The sequence below is a fragment of the Dromiciops gliroides genome, chromosome 5 (genome assembly GCF_019393635.1).
Source record: "Dromiciops gliroides isolate mDroGli1 chromosome 5, mDroGli1.pri, whole genome shotgun sequence".
Classification (NCBI taxonomy): Eukaryota; Metazoa; Chordata; class Mammalia; order Microbiotheria; family Microbiotheriidae; genus Dromiciops; species Dromiciops gliroides.
Window position 1 is genome coordinate 55,507,332 of NC_057865.1, and position 22,534 is coordinate 55,529,865.

The following is a 22,534-nucleotide window of genomic DNA, read 5'->3' on the forward strand; positions in this document are numbered from 1 at the left end:
GACATAATCTTAAGGAATAGGTAATTTGCAACATCATAGAAACTCTTTGGAGAGCAGAGACTCTTAGGAGGCACTTAATATAGACTTGCTAATTGATTGCTTGATTACTTTTTTATATATTTATAATTTTAATAAATATGGTTTTAGGTGATGTTGCTGCACTTGCAGTTAACAAAGAAAAGTTGTTGTGACCAGGCATTTGATTTTTGAGTTATTTCTGTTTTGATGTTTATAACAAAGTATCATTTGTGAACTAAATAGCAATTTCATTTTTGATTAACGACATGTATCTTGTTCTCAGAAATCACCTCCAGATAGGTAGTATATGTCAGAAAAGTTGTTCAAAATATCTTTAAAGGTGAGTCACTGGACCTGACAATTTCATTGAAATTATTAGTTCAGTACAATATAAGGAATTTCAGATTATACAAAGAAATTTTAAAATACTGTATTTCTTTGAGTAGGTATGAATTGCAGTTAATATAGAGTTCCTCTTTCCTTTCTCTTTAAGAAGGAGCTTGTTGAACAATTGAAATGAGCATGCAGTGTGTGATTTCTTAGATCTTGTGCAACATGTCCAAAAAAAATGCACAGAATAGCATGGAGAACACCATGTCCAGTAAGCACCACACTAAGAGGAGGATGTTTCCTTTTAGAACCTCCTTTTTAGAAGAAGGAAGTTTGGAGGGAAACTCATCACTTCTAGGATTTCTGTCCCAACCCCTGCCCATCCCCACCCTGTATCCCAAGAAATATGCAATGATTTGCAATAAATCTAGATCACTTACTGCATGGAGGTTTTACTCACTGCTTCTTATGAATTACCAAGCATCAGGATGTGTCCAGCCAGGTTTTGACTAGATTTAGCAAAAAACTCCAATGAACTTTTAACCAGATTAGATTTTTAATGAGTATGCTACTTCTCAAATAGACCCCAAAGATCCAAATTCACCAAATCTCATAGTAAAAAGGGAATGCAGAGACATCTTATCTAAATGACATCTAGAAAATGATGTTATACCCAAATAATCTGAAAAGTGGCATGAAGCCTTTGCTTAAAGATGACCAACGAGGTGGCATCCACTAACTCCTGAAGTATACATTCTGTTTTTGTATATCTCTCATTGTTGGAAAGCTTTTCCTTACATCAAGCCTTAATTTTCTTCCTGACACTTTCCAACAATTGCTCCCAATTCAGCCTTTGGGAGAGAAGAAAACAAATCTAATGACTTTCACATATTCACAATGATATCCATTCCTCTCCCAGTCTTCTCTTCTCCAAAATTAATGTCTATTTTATTCTCCTCTACTTCCTGTAGGATCTTACATATCTTGATCTTCCTATAATGTGATATTCCATCTTCTGACTCTACCTTATCATTCCATGCCTAGGAATGCTCTTTCTTACCTCTGCCTTTTGGATCTCTTGGCTTCCTTTAAGACTCAGTTCAAATCTCACCTATTGCAAGAGACCTTTTTTGGTCACCCTCCAGTGGTAGCCCCTTCTCTCTGAGATTACTTCCCACTTGCACTGTATATATTTTGTATTTACATGTCTTCTCTATTAGAATGTGCTTTTCTTTCTTTCCTTAGTACAGTGCCTTGCACATGGTAGACAATTGATGAATGCTTGTGGATGATGCTAATGATGGTGATGCTGATGATGGGATTGCTGTGCTTTGATGTCAGGAGTAATCAATGAGAGCTTAAGATGTCTGGTCCAAGCCCTTCAATTGACAGATTAAAAAAACAAACCCTGACAACTGAGGCTTAGAAAAGTTAAGTGCCATGCCCAAAGTCACAGAGGTAGTAAATAGTAGAAAGGGGATTTGAACTCACTTCCTCAGCTATAAATCTAATATTTTTCCCACTGCACTAGGATGCTTCTCTAACTATAAAGGTAAACTTGGTGTTTTATGTTCATTGATTTTTCACTACCCAGGTCCCTCTAAAGTCCCTTCTGGTCCCAATCTACTTTGTCTTTTTTTTCTTTTCTCTTCTTTTCTTTCTTTTCTTCTTTTCCATCTTTAAGCCTTTACTCTTCTGAAGTTGACATAACCTGTTTATTTTGCTCCTTCCCCTTATTTTTTGTTGCTTCACTGTTAATTGCATATATCTCAGATCACTTTCCCAACTTTCACAACAATAATAATTTCATCTCTAAAGACCTTTAAACAAGAAAAACTGATGGAGGAGCTCTGATTTCTTGATTCTTATAGAGATAATATTATGGTAAAGGGCTGAGCCATTGGTCCTACTCAACATTGGTTTTACTCTTCCATTATTACTTTTTTAATTAAGGCCAAATTAGCCTTGGTTTGGTATTTTCCCCTAGAATCTACATATGTTTAATGTAGATCTGATTGTGTTGCCAGTTTCTTATCTAAGAACATACATGTAGAATGGACAATGAGGAGAAGAGGTGGAATAGAGTATGTATACTCTCTTTCCAGCAAAAATTTCAAAAGGCTGAAGTACAGGAGCCTTATGTAAAGAAAGGAGAGAATTAGAAGCAACTGGAAGATGACTTGAAAAAGACCTTACAGATAGTTAGAGCTTATCTTCACGAGCTTGTCGTCATCTATCCATAATTCCATTTTTAGGGTAGGGTGATCAGGATTTTGTCCAAAGGTACTAGAATTTATAGGGTACCAGAATTCAGAACATACATTCCCTTCAGAGACTCTTTATTGTTACTCACATTGACACACTCCTAGGAAAGTAAGTTACTGGAGATACCAAGTATAAAGAAGATAGTGTCCACTCTCAAGTAACTTGTTAGTAATGGTAAAAGATTCATGTACAAATATCATGTAATATTGTGTATTATATTTAAGTATTAATATATTAGGTATAAAACAAGTGCTATGTGAAAGTAGCATTCTTTTGGCTTGATCTTCCAACTAGTTACTAATCCATCTAACCAGACTATTATAAAGCCAACATATCCTATCTTGCTCACAGGGACAGACTTATCAAGTACTATGTTTTTTTTGTTGTTTTTTGTTTTTTGTTTTTAGTGAGGCAATTGGGGTTAAGTGATTTGCCCAGGGTCACACAGCTAGTAAGTGTTAAATATCTGAGGCCATATTTGAACTCAGGTCCTCCTGACTCCAGGGCTGGTGCTCTATCCACTGCGCCATCTAGCTGCCCCTCAAGTACTATGTTTAACTCTATACACATTATATTTACAGTGTTCAGGCTAGTCATTCCATTAAGAAAGGAATTAACATTCTATTCTCTAGGCAATGAAGAGTTATAGAAGGTTTTGAAGACTGGGGGAGAGGGTGATAGGGCTGAAGGTGTTCATTAAGATTATTTTGAAAAACTCTATAAAAGATGGATGGAGTTTGGGGAAGCACATTGGAGGCAAAGAGTTAAGGTAGGACAGTAACAAAATAGTCCAGGTGAGCTGTGATGATGGGCCCGAACCAGACTGATGTCCATGTCTGTAGGGGTCTGTATGCAAGAGACAATGAGGAACTAGAATAAACATGATCTGGAAAACTGAATGTCAAGTATTTGGTCTTGGTAGACTGATAAATGGTGGTATTTAATAGAAATAAGGAAGTTGGGGGGAGGGATCAGTTTAGTGGGAGAGGATCATGAATTTAGCTTTGGATAGGTTGCGTTTGAGTTGTCAGTGGACCAGTAGACCAGTGGCAATGTTCAGCAGGCAATTAGAAAGTGGGACTAGAATTTAGAGGAGTGAGTGAGAATAGATACATTGACATGGCAGTTGTCCAAGTTAGAGATGGTATTTCAACCACTGGGAACTAACTATGAGATCACTAAAGGAGAAAATATAGAGAAAAAAGAAGATAGATAAGGACACTACACTTAGGGGCCAAGAGGAGAAAGATGAACCTCTTGGTGAGGTAGCATGATATAGTGGAAAGAGCACTGGCTCCAAAGTCGGAGGACCTGGATTCAAATTCTGTCTCTGACACTTCCTGTGTGTTCTGTTTGACCATGGAAAAATCACTTAACCCTGATGGGTGCCTGTTTCCTCTGTAACTGAGTAAACTGCAATATGTAAAATCAAGCAGTTGACCTAGATGTCTCCTGAAGTGCCTCATGCTATAAATCAATAATCCTATGAGGGCCCAGTGAAAGAGTCTGAGAAGGAACAGTCAGAAAAGTATGAGGAAAGCTAGATGACAGCTTCAGAGGGATTCAAGGAAGGACTTAACAACTTCTGGGAGGGAGGAGAGGTGTGTGACAGTAACAATGGAGGATGGAGAGAAGATGGGCCTCATCAACTTTTCTTTTGCTTGGGAGGAAAATGATCTTTGGACTAGGAAGGCTAGAACAAATGTGGCTAACAGGGAATCGAAACCTAAGATAAGTGATAGTAAGACCACAATTGCTTTCCCTTATATGAGTCCAAACCAACAAGTTGTTATGAACCATGTGGGAAAGTCCTGGAAGACTTGGCAGGTACGGACTTACTAAGCTACTGTTGATCTTTGAAATCATGGAGAATAGGCTGCAGGACTGGAGAAAGACAAATATTGCCCCCATTTCCAAAAAGATCAAAAGGGTGTCATCAATCTCTTAACAAGTATTTATTTAGCATGTAGTAACGACATGCCAGGCACAGAAGCCACAAAGACAAGGAGTGAAACAATTCCTAGTTAGCACTCCAATGAAAGAGATGAGTACAGATAAAATATATACAGCATAAATATGAAGTGAATAAAGACAAATGACAAAACAGTTAAATACAAGGTAGCACCAGGAGGAGTGTACTAGTGATTGTAGCAGGCATGGGGGAGAATATCAGAAAGGGCTCCATACAGAAGATGGTGCTTAAGATGAGTTAGAAGAAGAGTAAGGAGGGAGGGCATCTCACTCATGGGGATGGTCTGTGTAAAGGCACAGAGATGAGAGATGGAGTGTTGTGTGTGAGGAACAGAGAAAAGGCCATCTGGGGACATATAAACTATAGACTTAGTGAGTTTAACTTCATTTTCTGGCAAAATTCTAGCATGGACTGTCACAAAGATGGTTAAACCGTGATTTGTAATGACACGGCTACATCAAGAACAGATCATGCCAGATTTACCTTTTCAAATGAGACAATATTGGTAAAATGCCTAGTGCAGTGCCTGGCATAGAGTTGGCACTGAATAGATGCTTGTATTGTTTCTCTTCCCTGTTCCTTCCCATCAGGAGTATTAGACTGATAGCCCTGTCACTGCAGTTATATTACACCTAGACTTCAGCAAAGAAATGAACAATACCCCATGTTCTTCTGGTGGGAAAGATGGAGAAATGTGAGCTAGATGTTAATACAGTTAGATGAGTTTGCAACGGTGGCCAGACCCAAAGGAAACCAAATTCATGTCAACTTGGACAGGACCTTGTAGAGGACCGTACATATCTCCTTGTGCTGTTTTACCTTTTCCCCCCTAATGACATATAATAGCACAGATCACATGTTTATCAAATTGGAAGATGGCCCAAAGCTGGGAGGGATCACTAGTTAAACCTAATGGATGCCAAGGGCAAGATTCAAAAAGATGTCCAGAATCTTAGAAGATGACTCTTAGAGGGAAATGTGAAATCCTGTGATAGGGTTAAAAAACCTCAACAAGTTTCACAAGTATGAGATGGCAAAACAGCAGATCACATGAAAAAGACCTAAAGGTTTCACTGTTCTGCAAACACGATGTGATTCAACACTGTGACCCAGCTGTCCAAAAGTCAGTATAGTCATAGGTTGCATTAAGAGACATAGAGTCCAGAGTGATGGAGGAGACAGTTCTGTGGAGTTCTATACTGGTTTGTCTTGAATCTGAACTATGGAGCGAGAGCACAGGGCAGATGGAGGAAGTCATAAAACTGAGCTGCTAGATTATTTTAAATTCGGGCTACTGAGCCTCTCTTGTGCACTGCTTTTTGCCAGTCTATGTGTTTATTTCTCAATGATTATATACCATACTTTCCAACCCTCAAAACCCAAAACAATGAAAACAAAAAAGTGAAAATAGTATGCTTCAATCTCCATTCAGACTCTATAGTTCTTTTTCTGGATATGGAGAGCATTTTCCACCATAAGTCTTTTGGAATTATCTTGGATCATTCTATTACTGAGAAGAGCTAAGTCTATCACAGTTGACCATCACACAATGTTGCTCTTATGTGTACAATGTTCTTTTGGTTCTGCTCACTTCACTCAGCATCAGTTCATGTAAGTCTTTCCAGGATTTTCTGAAATCTGCCTGCTCATCTTTTCTTATAGCACATTAGTATTCCATTACATTCATATACAACTTGTTCAGCCATTCCCTAATTGATGGCCATCCTCTCTATTTCCAATTCTTTGCCACCACAAAAGAGCTACTATAAATATTTTTGTGCATGTGGGTCCTTTCTCCTTTTTTATGATCTTTTTGGGATATAGACCTAATAGTGGTATTGCTGGGTCAGAGGGTATGCACAGTTTTATAGCCTTTTGGACATGGTTCCAGATTGTTCTCCAGAATGTTTGGATCAGTTCACAACTCCACCAATGAATTCCAATTTTCCTACTTCTTCTCCAAGATTTATCATTTTTCTTTTCTGTTATAGTAGCCAATCTGATAGGTGTGAGGTGGTACTTCAGAGTAGTTTTAATTTACATTTCTCTAATCAATAGTGATTTAGAACATTTTTTCATATGGCTATAGATACCATTAATTTTTCATCTGAAAACTACCGATTCATATCCTTTGACTATTTCTCAATTGGGGAATGACTTGTATTCTTTTTTCTTTTTTTTTTTTGACTTGTATTCTTATACATTTGATTCAGATCTCTATATATTTGAGAAGTGAGGCCTTTATCAGAAACACTGGCTATAAAAATGGTTTCTCAGCTCTCTGCTTTCCTTCTAATTTTGTTTGCATTGGTTTTGTTTGTGCAAAAGTCTTTTAATTTAATGTAATCTAAATGATTTAGCTCATCTCTGGTTATAAATTCCTCTCCTCTCCATACTTCTGACAGGTAAATTATTCCTTCCTCTTCTAATTTGCAAATGCTATCACCCTTTATGTCTAAATCATGAACCCATTTTGACTTTACTTTGGTATACACTGTAAGATATTGGTCTATGCCTAGTTTCTGCCATACTATTTTCCAGTTTTTCCAGAAGTTTTTGTCAAATAGTGAGTTCTTATCCAAGAAGATGGAATTTTTGAGTTTACCAAAGGGGAGATTGCTATATTCATTTACTGCTGTGTTTTCTGTGCCTAACCTATTCCGCTGATCCACCACTCTGTTTCTTAGCCAGTACCAAATAGTTTTGATAATTGCCGCTTTATAATATGGTTTTATATCTGGTACTGCTGGGCCCCTTCCTTTGCATTTTTAAAATTAATTCCCTTGATATTCTTGACCTTTTGTTCTTCTAGATAAATTTTGTTATTATTTTTTCTAGCTTATAAAATAAGAGTTTGGTCTGGTACTAAATAAGTAAATTAATTTAGGTAGAATTGTCATTTTTATTATATTATTATATTATTTTTATTATATTAGCTCAGCCTACCCATGAGCAATTGATATTTTTCCATTTATTTAGATATGACTTTATTTGTGTGAAAATTGTTTTGTAATTGTGTTCATAGAGTTCCTGGGTTTGCCCTGGCAAGTCAGCTCACAAATGTTTTATATTGTCTATAGTAATTTTAAATGGAATTTATCTTTCTATCTGTTGCTACTGAGCTTTGCTGGTCATGTATGGAAATGATGATGATTTATGTGGGTTTATTTAATATCCTGTAACTTTGCTAAAGTTGTTAATTGTTTCAAGTAGTTTTTTAGTTGATTCTTTAGGATTCTCTAAGTATACCATCATATCATCTGTAAAGAGTGATAGTTTTATTTTCTCCTTGCCTATTCTAATTCCTTTGATTTCTTTATCTTCTATTACTGCCAAAGCTAACATTTCTAGTACAATATTGAATAATAGTGGTGATAATGAACATCCTTGTTTTGCCCCTGATCTTATTGGAACACTTCTAACTTATCCCCATTGTATATAATGCTAGCTGATGGTTTTAGATAGACAGTGCTTATCATTTGAAGGAAAGCTCTATATATTCCTATTCTCTCTAGTGTTTCAATAGGAATGGGTGCTGTATTTTGTAAAAAACTTTCTGCATCTATTGAGATAATCATATGCTTTTGGTTAGTTTTGTTATTCATATGGTTGATTATGTTGATAGTTTTCCTAATATTGAACCAGCCCTACATTCCTGGTACAAATCCCATCTGGTCATAGTGTATTATCCTGGTGATAAATTGTTGTAATCTCTTTGCTAATATTATATTTAGAATTTTTGCATCAATATTCATTAGGGAAATTGGTCTATAATTTCCTTTCTCTGTTTTGGCACTTTCTGGTTTGGGTATCAGCACCATATTTATCTCATAAAAGGAATTTGGTAGGACTTCCTCTTCACCTATTTTTCCAAATAATTTATATAATATTGGAATTAATTGTTATTTAAATGTTTGGTGGAATTCATTTGTAAATCCATCTGGCACTGGAGTTTTTTTTTTCTTAGGGAGTTAATTGATGACTTCTTTAATTTCTTTTTCTAAAATGGGCTTATTTAAATATTTTATTTCCTATTCTCTTAACCTGGGCAATTTATATTGTTGTAAATATTCATCCATTTCATTTAGATTGTCAAATTTATTGGTATACAGTTGGGCAAAATAGCTCCTAATTATTGCTTTAATTTCCTCTTTGTTGGTGGTGCATTCACCCTTTTCCTTTTTGATACTGGTAATTTGGCTTTCTTCTTTCTTTTTTTGAAAATCAAATTAACCAAAGGTTTATAAATTTTATTGTTTTTTCATAAAACCAGCTCTTAGTTTTATTTATTAATTCTATAGTTTTCTTATTTTTAATTTTGTTAATCTTTCCTTTGAGTTTTAGGATTTCTAATTAAGTATTTAATTGGGGAGTTTTAATTTGTTCTTTTTCTAGCTTTTTTATTTGGCCTATTAGAGATATACTTCTTGACATTTATCTGTATCTTCTCATGTAGGGATTTAAGCATTTTAGCCTTATTGAATAACAAGGTTCCCCCCCCCCCCCGTTTTACCTTTTTATGCTTCTCTTGAGTCTTTTATTTGAAGACTGAAATTTCTCTTCAGTTCTGGATATTTAAAAAATCTCCTATTTCATTGAATGTCCATCTTCTCCCCTGAAATATTATGCTTAATTTTACTGGGTAGTAGATTCTTGGTTGTAACCCACGTTCCTTTGCCCTCTGGAATATCATATTCTTTGCAACAAACATTTGTTTTATTTTTTCCAGTTACATGTAAGGGTAGTTTACAATATTCATTTTCATAAGATTTAGAGTTCCAAATTTTTCTCCCTCCCTCCCTTTCCTCCCCCCTCCACAAGACATCAATCAGGTTATATATGTACAATCCACAAGTGCTCTTTTTATCAGTTCTTTCTATGGAGGTGGATAGTATACTTCATCACTAGTCCCTTGGGATTGACTTCGATCATTGTATTGCTGAGAGTAGTTAAGTCTGGAATATCTTATTCTAAACCCTCCAATCCTTTAATATCGAAGCTGCCAGATTCTGTGTAATCAGGATTGTGGTGCCTTAATATTTAAATTGCTTCTTTTTCACTGCTTGCAGTATTTTCTCCTTCATCTGGCAATTCTGGAATTTGACTGGATTTTTTTTGGAGTTTTCCTTTTGGGGTCTCTTTCAGGAGGTGATTGGTGGATAATTTCAATGACTATTTTTCCTCTGGTTCTAAGACATTGGAGCAATTCTCCTTGATAATTTCCTGAAATATGCTGTCCAGGCCTTTTTTTTTAATCATGGCCCTCAGGTAGTACAATAAGTTTTAAATTGTCCCTCTTAGACCTATTTTCCCAAGTCTGTTGTTTTTCCAATGAGGTATTTTATGTTTTCTTCTGCTTTTACATTCTTTTGATTCTGCTTCACTGCTTTCTGATGTCTCATTGAATCATTAGCTTCCTTCTACCCAAATCTGGTTCTTAAGGAATTGTTTTCTCCAGTTAGCTTTTGCACCTCCATTTCTATTTGGTCAGTTGTATTTTTTTTAAGGAGTTGTTTTCTTTTTCCAAGCTATTCACTCTCTCTTGCATAACACTCATTTCTTTTCCCAATTTTTTTCTACCTCTCTTATTTGATTAATAAAATCCTTTTAAATCTCTTCTAAGAGGGCTATTTGGACTCAAAACCAATTCATCTTTCCCTTTGAGACTTTTCACCATTTTGACATTGTTGTCCTCTTCTGAGTTTGTGTTTTCTTTTTCCCTGTTGCCCATAGCTTTCTATGGTGTGGGTTCTTTTATGTTTATTACTCATGCTTTAGCCTATTTCATGCCTTTTAAAGTTGAGCTCTGCTCCTAGGGTATAAGGGGCACTGCCCCAAGCTTCTTTTGCTGGGGCTTGGGGCCTAATCACTGGCTTTCTGTTCTGAGGCCTCAGCAGCTCAAGCCTTGCTCTCTGTACTGGGGTGGCCCAGTCTAGTTGTACTTGTTGTATAGTGGATACCCCAGCTGGCAGATTGCCTTTTGTGTTGAGGCAGGTGGTCTCACAACTGGTCTACTGTATCACTAGCCTGCTGAGCCAGGACCAAGGGTCCTCAGCTGCTGATGTGTGCTGTGGCTAAGAGCCCTCTGCTGGCTTGCCCAGACACCTTCTGTGCTGTGCTGGGCTGCACTCCCCTTTTACCCAAGTGAGACAGACCTTTCCTGAAGTCCTTCTAGGTTGTCTTAAACCAGAAGATTGTTTCACACTGTCTTTTTGTAGGTTTTGTAGCTTCAGAATCTGTTTAGAAGTTTAATTTCATGTTTATGAGGGAAATTTGGGAAAGTTCAGGCAACTTCATGGCTTCTCTCCACCATTTTGGCTCCCACTCTTTTTTTTGGCAGGGCAATAAGGGTTAAGTGGCTTGTCCAGGGTCACAAAGCTAGTTAGTATCAAGTGTATGAGACCAGATTTGAACTCAGGTCCTACTGAATCCAGAGCTGGTGCTTTATCCACTGCACCGCCTAGCTGCCCCCACATATTCCTTCCTTTTTAAAAAGTATCTTAGTGCCCATTCCCACCATCTCTCACTCCCCTCCTCCTCTCAACCATTTTTACCTCCTTCCTCTTTTTAGCAAGTATAGTAAAGCAAAATAAATGACCGCTTTGGCCCATCTCATAGTTTCATTTTTGACTTTGTATTCCCAGTGTCTGGCACACATCAAGTGTTTAATAAATGCATGTTAATTGTATCCATAATTCTAGTACATCACCTCTCTGTTTAGGAATAGGAGGCATCCTTCACCATCAACTTTCTGAAATTATGCATGTATCAGCATTCCAATGTCTTTTAAAGACTTCAGATCTTCTTGTTTCAAGAGGTTAAACTGGACTGTCTCCTAGTCAAGACTAAACCCCCTCTTGTGTCCTTAATACCACCCTATCCTCTCTCTTCTAAAACCTTGCTCTATCAACCATGTTCATATTCTTTCCTTTCTCCTCTCACTCCTTTCTCTCTTCCTACAAATGTTCTCAGGCCTTATTTATTCTAAAACACCTACTTTACATCCTGTTTCCCCCCTTAAACTATTTGTGTTATACAGTATTTCTCTTCCTCTTCATTGCTAAACTTTAAGAAAGTCTAGTCTGTGCTTCCACCCACCATTTCTTCACCACCCACTCAATTTTCCATTCAATTCTAGCCTCTAATTTACTGAAACTATATTCCCTCAGATCACAAGACATTGTAGATGTTCAAATTCAGTAAACTTTTCTCAACTTTTCTCCTTCTGATTCTTTCTTCAGCTTCTGGCAGCTTTTCTTCTAACTCTCTCCTACCTCAGTTTATATTTCCAGCCACATGGATTGCTTGGCCCCCATGCCTGGAATGCACTTGTTCACTCACTGTCTCTTTAGTCTTCAGCTTCCTTTAAGGCCCACCCAGTTGAAGCTGAAAAGGTGGCTTCTGTGTGAAGCCTTTCTTGATTCCCTGAGCTTTCTAGTCATCCTCTGCCCTTCCCACAGCCCCAAGTTATCTTGGCACTACCAGACACTGGCAAAACAGAGAAAGTGAAATGGTAAGAAATGGCTAACAGAGTGATTTATTTTGCTTGACTATACTTATGCCAAAGAAACATTATATGAGGTGAGGGAAGAGAGAAGGTGGGAATGGTCAGTGATATATATATATAAACACACACATATATACATATATAAGACATCAATATATTATTTTTTGAAAGAATGTATTTGAGAGGGTAAATGGAGATTGAGAATGGAGTTCAGGGCTTGGGGAGACCAGACATCATCAATATCTATTGTGTATTGTGTATGATATAGAATCATTGTGAGATGAACATGAGGCTTTATATATTATCATTGATTGATCTCATTGAAATCATATTGCTTGCCTTCTCAGTGGGTGGGTGTGAGGAAGTGAGAGAATTTGGAACTCAAAATTTGAAAAGAAGAGAATGATTAAAATAAATAAATATTTTTAAAAGTAACAAAAATAGAAAAAGAAGACTGTTAATACATTTTTGTTAAAAGAATTTATTAAGGGTACCTTGTGATAAGATTTTTAAAATGAAGCACTTATAATTTTAATTATTCAGCCAGCTTCTGTCTGGTCAATAGCCAAGCTTGGATTTTCGCTCCCCCTTTTGATAAAAATCAGTTGACCACTTCCTGTATTATAAACAACATTGACTTTTTTTTTTTTTAGTGAGGCAATTGGGGTTAAGTGACTTGCCCAGGGTCACACAGCTAATAAGTGTTAAGTGTCTGAGGTCAGATTTGAACTCAGGTACTCCTGACTCCAGGGCCGGTGCTCTATCCACTGCGCCATCTAGCTGCCCCCAACATTGACTTTTAAACCAACTTCAAATATGTAGCCAAAGTAATATGCTTTTAAAATTGGCTCAGGGTTTTGGATTATCAGCCAAAAAAATTGTCTACTGGGAGAAATGTAGTCTATGGAGAAGCTTCTCTAAAAGGAAAAAGGATATAAATAAGTTCCCTTACACATGTCTCTTTAAACAGACATATAGATTTGCATGCACTGAATCTATACCTAGTTAAATAAGTATATATATATATGTATTTATGTATGTATGTATACACTTCTTTCTCTTTCGTTCCCTCCCTTCCTCCGCCCTCTCCCCTTCCTTTCCTCCCCCTCCCCTCCCTTCCTCCCCTTCCCTCCTTCCTTCCCTCCTTCCTTCCTTCCTTCCTTCCTTCCTTCCTTCCTTCCTTCCTTCCTTCCTTCCTTCCTTCCTTCCTTCCTTCCTTCCTTCCTTCCTTCCTTCCTTCCTTCCTTCCTTCCTTTCCTCCTTTTCTCTCTTCCTCCTTCCCTCTTTTCTTCCTTCCCTCCTCCTTCCCTCCCTCCCTCCCTCCCTTTGAATTGGTAATTTTTTCTTAATTCTGTTTCTTGTAGGAGACAAAGTTTTTTGTTGTCTAGAGAAATAGATGTATTTAGCTATAGACTATATCTCTCTGTATATGTTTATGGTGAGGTGGTATGGTGTAGTTAGTGGATGGAGAGTCAAACTTTGAGCAAGGGAGACCTGGATTCAAATGCTATGACTGACATTTACTAGTTGTGTGATTCAGGGCAGCCTCTTAAACTCTGGTCCTTAATTGATTCTCAATCTGTAGTCATTGAAGGGTAAAGATCTCAGTTGGTAGGGGGAGTTCCCCCACTAATACCATACTTTATGTCACATAGAGGGACAACTTGGTTTAGTGATTGGAGAGCTGGCTTTAAAGACATGGTCAAGTATTACCCTGACATGTACTGGCTATGTGATGCCAGACAAATCACTTAATCATTTGGTATTCTAGGTCACAGTTGTCAAACTTGAAAGGGTTGCTTGGGGTCCACAAAACTCCTTAGCGGGGCCCCAAACCAGATTAAAATGTAATTAGGAAAGTTTAACAAAATAAAAGTATATAGTAAATCATAGATAATGTTAATCTGTGGTTTTCTATAGCAATAAGCATCTCAAAAGGATGTATTTCTGTTTGAGTTTAACACCACTGACCTAGGAGCTAACTCTAAAACTTTACACCTGAAAATTCCTGATATCGATGAAATCATAGGGTCAGGGCATTCCTAATATCATATAAAACCTATACCTGTATATATAATTTTGCATAACATGTGTATTATGTAGAAATCAAAATTGCCTCTTACGGTTATCATTATTATTGACTTTTCCCCATCAAAGTATGAGTAATTTGAAGGTAGGTAGCTGGACAAGATGACCTCTCTTGTGGTCCCGTCTAGCACTATGAGTGTTAATTGAATGGATTCTGAATAACAATTAGCAAACATGTTTTTTATCTCCCTTTTAAATTATAGAGTGGGGCTTTCAGTAGTACAGTGAGTTATTAGGCTACAAAATCTTTGGAGGGCTATTTGTGCTTAAAAAATGCAAGTAATCTCGGGGCAGCTAGATGGCACAGTGGATAGAGCACCAGCCCTGGAGTCAGGAGTACCTGAGTTCAAATCCGGCCTCAGACACTTAACACTTACTAGCTGTGTGACCCTAGGCAAGTCACTTAACCCCAATTGCCTCACTAAAAAAAAAATGCAAGTAGTCTCATTTAAAAAGCAAGTAATGGCTCAAAGATTTAGAAGCGAGAATGGACCTTTGTGCCCCATCAAACAATGATCCCCATTTAAAGATGAAAAAGCTGAGCTCCAGAGAGGTTTCCAGACATCACTGAATAAAACCAAATTCCAGCTCAGGTGATCTGATTCTAAATTGGTTCTAATAAATCCAAGTCCCTTCAAGTGGTCACATGTACTTGAATTTGAACTCTTTAAAGTTATAATTATATAAAATAAAGTAATTGGCTTCAGTTCAATGGAAATATGTAGTATAAATTCACATAACATCACCATTACAAGGTGATTCATTATTTTTTACAAATTGGGACCTAGCTGTATATTAAAATATATAAAAATCCACTTTTATCTTATTTCAATTTTTTATTCTAAATTTCAAAAACACCAAAAAGGATCTTTTAATTTGAAAAAGAGAATTATATATGAAAATATGAGTTTTAATTACAAACAGCTTGCTTTTTTAAAAAGTGTATAATGAAATCAACGTTATTTTTAAAACTGTCCTTGGTGGCATTTATTTCCTTCTGAACTTCTCTGTTCCCTTTTATACATTGAAAGAATTTCCGTGATTCTCTTTTCTTTCTTTTCTTGTTTGTGTTATTTTATAAAATGTAAAAGTTATTTTGTAAATAAAACCAATGCAGTTAAAATGAGAAGAGGATTTAACTGAGGAAAAAAATTTTGCAGTAAGCTTCCCTGATAAAGGTCTCCTAGCAAATATGTATATTAGGAACTCATTCAATTATATTATAAGAACGAGAGCTGTTTTCCAAAATTGGAGCATGTGACTAGGAAGTTATCAAAGGAAGAAATCTAAGCTATCAGTAGCTATATCCAATGCTTCAAAACACTAATGATTATAGAACTGTAAATGGCAGGAACTCTGAGGTTCTATCTCATACCTATTCTCTTGGCAAACATAATGCCTAGGCCTATCCCCTAATCAGATCAAAGAAAGAGGAAACAGTCCCATTTGTACAAAATGTGTATTTATAGCAGCTCTTTTAATTGTTGCAAAGAACAAGGAACAGAGAGCCCCCAGTGCTATTCTTTTTTTTTTTTTTTTTTTAAGTGAGGCAATTGGGGTTAAGTGACTTGCCCAGGGTCACACAGCTAATAAGTGTTAAGTGTCTGAGGCTGCATTTGAACTCAGGTACTCCTGACTCCAGGGCCGGTACTCTATCCACTGCGCCACCTAGCTGCCCCTAGTGCTATTCTTTATATGCACGAATCTCAACTCCGCACCCTGTACCTCTGCTGGTGCCCTATCAAAGGACAAACATTTAGACGTGTCCTCCTCCTTCTCTCCCCCTACACATATGTCATGGCACAATGGAATCCACTGAGACAAACTATCCATATATTTTCCCCAGTTACCTGAGATTGTTGGCTTGTGTTTGGTCTGATCTGTGACTTTGGAATAGTATTTTTCTTTGTGTGAAGCTAATGGGTACAGAGGGATTAAACTCATATTTTGACCTCCTTAAAAAACCATGCTCTAACAGATTGAGCTGATTAAGCTCAGAGAAAAATCCCTTCCAGCTCTCTATCAGAATATTAGGGTGCAAAGGGGCTAGCCAGCATAAGTATCTTTCCATCTGCACATTTTCTTGCTCTCCCTTGCCCCTTCCTCTCTCACCTTCCAACTCACTCAGAGAACAATTATTATCAAATCACTGTAACCATTTTTACTGATCAAGGCATGACTATCTACTGTCCCGTGGGGCCATTCACAGTCCCTCTGAGTGCCTAGACAAACTCCCTTCCCTGGCCTCCATTCCCCATTCACCTTAGTAAGATGTAAGGTTCTTAAGGACAGAGTCTTTTTCACTTTAGTTTTTGTAGTTCCAGTGCCAAGCACTGCATCTGGTACATACAAGGGCTGGGCCTGTAGTTTCACTGATATAGGAAACTCTCAGATAAGGAAACTTCGATGATTAATGCAAATCAGGACATTCTTGAAATGTGTTGTTTGTGGGCCATGACATTGGGAAGTGATGTCATGACTTACGGTGAATTGGATTTAAGTGAGGCAGAGCTGTGCGAAGTCACCAGCCTCACTCTCTCCTTCAGAGCCATCTGGGTCCAGTGGCAAGATATGGATCAGGGTGACTGGAGATGGCACCATTAAGGCTAGGTAAGAAATGAGGCAAAGAATGGCTCCTCTTACCTAGTAAAAAATAAATCAAATCAAATCAAATCAGTCAGGATTTCTGGCCAAAACAGAAACAACTGCTCTTTACAATCACCCTGAGGAATGTATAGCCATTTGGCAAAGGACTTTTTTGGGGAGTATGTGTCAGATATGGTCTTTCTGGTCCCAAGTCAGCTCTCTATTAAATCAAGAAGTTTGACTTGATTATGTCCTGGGGAGAAGGATACACAAAGTGGGTAAAAACCAAACAAACATGGTGGCTATTTTCTGTTGGGTCCCAAAGAAAATCTTTGTAAACTAGATGGACTCTACCTACAAATTCCAGCCATTAGGTATATAAGAAAATGAAGAAATAAGTGAATACTGGTGGCTATTATGGTGTTTTACAAACTGTTGCTAAGTGCAAGGTAACAAGGAGAGATAAACAGTATGCAATTATCAGATGTAGGTTTGCGATATTTTACTGCCTAGTCTGTCACTGTGAGAAGAAGGTTACTGCTGATAAGATATGTTATCAAAGCCTTAGTTCAGTAGTTTGAATTTGTAGGAATTGGGGCAGGATCAGTATATGCTTTATTCAAATTATTTTATTATAATGATAACCTTTAGCCTTTGCAAGCAGAGTGGGTGGTGAGGTAGTAAATCCAAATGTGAGGAAGTGATGTGATCTGCCTAATGTATACTGAGATAGAGGCCTGTTCTAAAATAGAACTATTTCTGTTGAGGAGAAATTGCCCCTTGCCCTTTTATCCCCAATTAATATAGAAAGGACAGTTTTGGTCTTTTTCCCTCAAGGTGTTCATCTCCAATACCAACACATGTATGTGGTTTAAAAATTCATCCTAACTCAATATTCAACTATTTATAATTTATAGAATGCGGTAGAGAGCACTGGAATGGGAATCAGGCAAAGAGGCCCTGCTAAAAACTGGCCAGGTGACATTGGGCAAGTGATTTGACCTCTCTTGGTTTTGTTTTTTCTTATATATAAAATGAGAGAATTGTTCTAAATGATTCCTAAAGGATACCTACCACTAAGACAGTATGGGGCATTTTACCATGAAGGATTGGCAAAGTGATACCTCGAGCTCAAATCTGTTCTAGCAAAGACAACCAAAAGGCTTTATTTGGGACTTCCTTCCATTCAATTCAACACGCATTTATTAATTTACTATATGCAAGGTTCTGGAAGCACAAAGAAAGAAATGAAAATACTGTCTGGCTTTCAGCAGCTTGTATTCTTCTGGGTTCTCCCTCTCTCTGGGCCCCACTTAACTCAAATGAAGGGGTTTGACTACATGATTTCTCAGCTTTAAATACGAGCTCTAAATCTAGGATCTATTCGTAGGATCTGTGCATTTTCTGCAAACCCTTTCGACCAGCCCCTCCCCCTGCATAGACTTTCCTTTCTTGGCTTCAAACATACCAGTTCTCATGAATGATGAATCAAATGAATGAATAAGTGAAAGAAAAACAAACATTTATTAAATGCTGATTTGGTGATCTTACTGACTCTCTTTTGATGACATGGGATCTCTGACCTCTCTAGCACTAATGGAATTAGTTATGGGGACGTGAACTCATCCCCTTGACTAGTCACTGTTGGTGGTGGGAATGTCAGAATACTCCTTGCTTCTCATTGCCATGCCCAGGCTCTTCCTCCTTCTCCATCATTCAGTAACCTTCTCTCCATTGAGATTCATTCAATTCATATTTATCACCAAATCAACCTTCTGGTCACTAATATCTACAGAACTTCATGAGACTCTCCTTCCTTCCTCAATGAATTTGGGACCTGGTTGGCAGTCTTTCTCGCCTTCCCAAATCCTGCCCCCATATTACAGTTCTTCAGCATGCATACTGATATTCCCTTAAACCTCCTAACATCCCTGTTTTTCAACTTACTCATTTTCCATTATCTATTCCTCTTTCCCACTCCAGTTACAGAGCTAAGCTTGAATTTCCCATGACCCATGAGTTTTCTACTTCCATGTTCATGAATACTGGAATTCCTTTTTCTGATTATAATCTTTTGTCATTTCCATTTTCCCTTCTTCCTTATCCCGTACTTCATGATTTCTAGTCCATCAATTCTTCAGTTCTTTCCCACATCATCATTATTGCATTCACTATATTCTCCCTTCTCTATTTTGTTTTGTTTTTTGTTTTTTTGTGGGGCAATGGGGGTTAAGTGACTTGCTCAGGGTCACATAGCTAGTGTCAAAGTGTCTGAGGTGGGATTTGAATTCAGGTCTTCCTGAATCCAGGGCCAGTGCTTTATCCACTGCACCACCTAGCTACCCCTCCCTTCTCCATTTTAACCCCTTGTTAAACCAATTCAACAAAATATGCTATCAAGTCCCTTGTTATATTACTTTGTTAAAGATCTTTTCCTGTCTAGCCACAGTCTTGGTTTGCTCTCACCATTTAAAACCCTTTTTTCCCTATTCATATGCTGCTGAATGAAAAACATGAAAGCATGGCTATTGGGTCCACTACAAACTTATGTCCAAATTTCCCTTGGGACCTTACTGTGGTAAGGGAATTCTTTCTTTTTTTTTTTTTTTGTGGGGCAATGAGGGTTAAGTGACTTGCCCAGAGCCACACAGCTAGTAAGTGTCAAGTGTCTGAGACCGGATTTGAACTCAGGTCCTCTTGAATTCAGGGCCAGTGCTCTATCCACTGCGCCACCTAGCTGCCCCCAGGGAATACTTTTATACTTAATAGAGTCACTGTTTGATTCACCTCAGTGGCTCTTCCAAATACTTTCATCCCTCCTCAAACTTCCATGGTCTTCCTCCCTCCCCACCCATTCAGCTGACAACCTTGCCTCCTATTTTATTGAAAAAATGAATTCATTTACTAAGAGCTCCCTCTTCTCTATTCCTCCTTATTTCGCATCCCTCAGATGCTTTCCCCGAACTTAATCCTCCTTTGCTCCTGTATCCATCCATGAAGAGATGACCCTTGTGCTTGCCAAGGTAAAGACCTTTACCTGCATAAGTGATCCCATTCCATCTTGTCTTCTCCATTTGTCTGTCCCTTCTACCATCCCTACTCTTTCACTAGTTTTCAATCTTTCCCTATGTACTGGCTGCTTCCCTGGTGCCTACAAAAAGGTCTCTATATTCCCCATCCTCCAAACTCCCTCACTTGTTGCTGTCCTATATCTCTCCTCCCTTTCATAGCTAATCTCTTTGAGAAAGCTCTCTCCAATGGGTGCCTTCATTTCCTTGCCTCTCCCTATCTCCCAAGCTCATCATTCTCCAAAGTTACCAACAGTCTCTTACTTGCTAAATCGAATGACTTTTTCTCAATCTTCATCCTTCTTGAACTCTCTGCAGTCTTTAATACTGTCAATACCCTCTTCTCCCTGATACTTTCTTCACTATAGGGTTTTTTTTGCTAGGCAATGAGGGTTAAGTGACTTGCCCAGGGTCACACAGCTAGTAAGTGTCTAAGACCGGATTTGAATTTAGGTCCTCCTGAATCTAGGGCCGGTGCTCTATCCACTGCACCACCTAGCTGCCCCATGAGTGGAAAAAAATTAAGAATCCTTGACTTAAAATCTTTGGTCTAAGCCTTTATCTGTCCCAAGGTTAGAAAATCCTTATAACTCTTATGTAGTTTCCAAGTGCCAAACTACACCACTTTGGAATTATTTTCAGGGGTTTTCTTTTCAAAAAGCTTCCAAAGACTCTCTGGATCTGAAGTAACCTAGGTTTTATTGACCCAAGAGTCCTTTTGGTCTCCTGTACAAATAAATGGGAGGGGGGAAGCAAAATATCCTTACGCAGAGATTTTTGCAGGCCTCACATTTCATTTCAATCTTCTGTCCCTAAATCCTTTCCCTATATGTGCTGGCAACAAACTTTGTTACCCTATAGTTATACATAGATATGATACTACTTTTCTATTCAATAATCTTTTTTCTTTTTGTGGGGCAATGAGGTTTAAGTGACTTGCCCAGGGTCACACAGCTAGTAAGTAAGTGTCAAGTGTCTGAGGCTGGATTTGAACTCAGGTCCTCCTGAATCCAGAGCCAGTACTTTATCTACTATGTCACCTAGCTGCCCCTTCAATAATCTTGAATAGTTCATTCCTGTTCCTTGAGCAAAAATCAAAGTTCTTTGCCTGTCCTTCAAAGCCTTCTTCTAATTGATCTCTAACTAGCTAGACTTACTGCTCCCTTTCATGCACAATAAACTTTGAACTAACTGTGCTCCTTTTGTTAATTTATCTTTTCCACTTCTATGACTTTACTCATGGTATCCCTGTATCTGGAATATTTTTTCCTTCAGCTCTTTGTCTTTGGGATTCCAACTCATTCTTTGTATCTCAAACTCAAATGCTACCTCTTCATAAAGCCTCTTCTTACTTCCCCTCCCTTCATCTTGTCAACAATAACCTTTTCCCTTGGTCCTCCCAAATACCTCAATGATGTATAATCTTATATATCAGTGGTGCCAAACTCAAATAAAAACAGGGGCCACTAAACTATACATAAAGGTACTTGCAGGCTGTATATTGATTTAGAAAATCACATATTGACTTTATCTATGTTCTATTGTATTTTTATTTATTTTGTAAAATATTTCCCAATTGCATTTCATTCTGATTTTGGCAGCCCTCAGAAGTATTGTGTGCCTCATGTTGGCCATGAGTCCTATGTTTGTGACCTCTGTTATACATTATAGCTATTCTTTTTTTCCCCTGTGGGCAATGAGGATTAAATGACTTGCCCAGGGTCACACAGCTAGTTAGTGTCAAGTGTCTGAGGCCAGATTTGAACTCAGGTCCTCCTGAATCCAGCACCAGTGCTTTATCCACTGTACCACCTAGCTGCTCCCCATTATAACTATTCTTAATGGAGTTGGACTCTCTGTAGCACCTCAGTTTTAGTAACCTGAGAGTCAAGGTCTGCTTATTCTACAACTTTTTAATTTCCTCCAGTGCTCTGCACACACTAGGTCCTTAAGAAATGTTTGATGATTTTGATATCACATTGAAATCATGTCATCAATAAATTATTAGCCATTATCTAGATCTGTGTTCTACTAGGTATATAAAGAATATATTAAAGTTCTACCTTAAAGTATAATAGTATAACATTTTAATTGACTTTGTTAAATATTTGATTTATTTCAGAAAATGAAGATTGGCATATCCATACAACTAATTTGCAGCAGATGAAAACTGTGAGTGAGCAGGTGGAGCCAAGTGAGGAAAACAACTCAGTCTCTGAGCCAGCAAGGAGGAATCCCATGCCCAAGCCAAGAACATGCTCCCAGAACCCTAGGCCTATATCAACTATAGCTGATGAGACACCCTTCAACTCTGGAGTCTTGAGAGCCATTTCTCACCAAGACAAGCGTGCAGCAATTTTTCTGAGTAGTTTCATCATGTGGTCTGACACCATTGAGATGCTGCGAGTGTCTGGGCACTCTGCAGTGTTTAAGTCAGGGTGGTTATATCCTGTTTACATATTTAGCTATATCTCACTGCTTCGAATTGCACTCACACCACAAAAAAGTCTTGTGAATTCTGCAGGTGTCTTTTTACAGGATTTCCCTTTTATCTTTGTTCGAATTGGTTTGATTGCTGTTTTGGGGACAATCACTCCCATCCTAGGTCTTTTAAAAAACATTCTGGTGACCCTTTCTTATTTTTACTTCAACTACTTCACTACATTCAGGGTTTTCAACACCAATGAAACTTCCTTTTAG

The 22,534-nt window shown here is 37.8% G+C and overlaps 1 protein-coding gene across 1 annotated transcript in view; it reads left to right on the forward strand.

The window, feature by feature from the left end:
- Window positions 1-22,534, forward strand: part of TMEM236 (transmembrane protein 236) — a 40,934-nt gene extending 18,400 nt beyond the window's left edge. Inside the window, exon 4 of the mRNA XM_043965385.1 lies at window positions 21,957-22,534. Coding sequence (XP_043821320.1) covers window positions 21,957-22,534 — 578 coding nt within the window. The remainder of the gene's footprint in view (window positions 1-21,956) is intronic.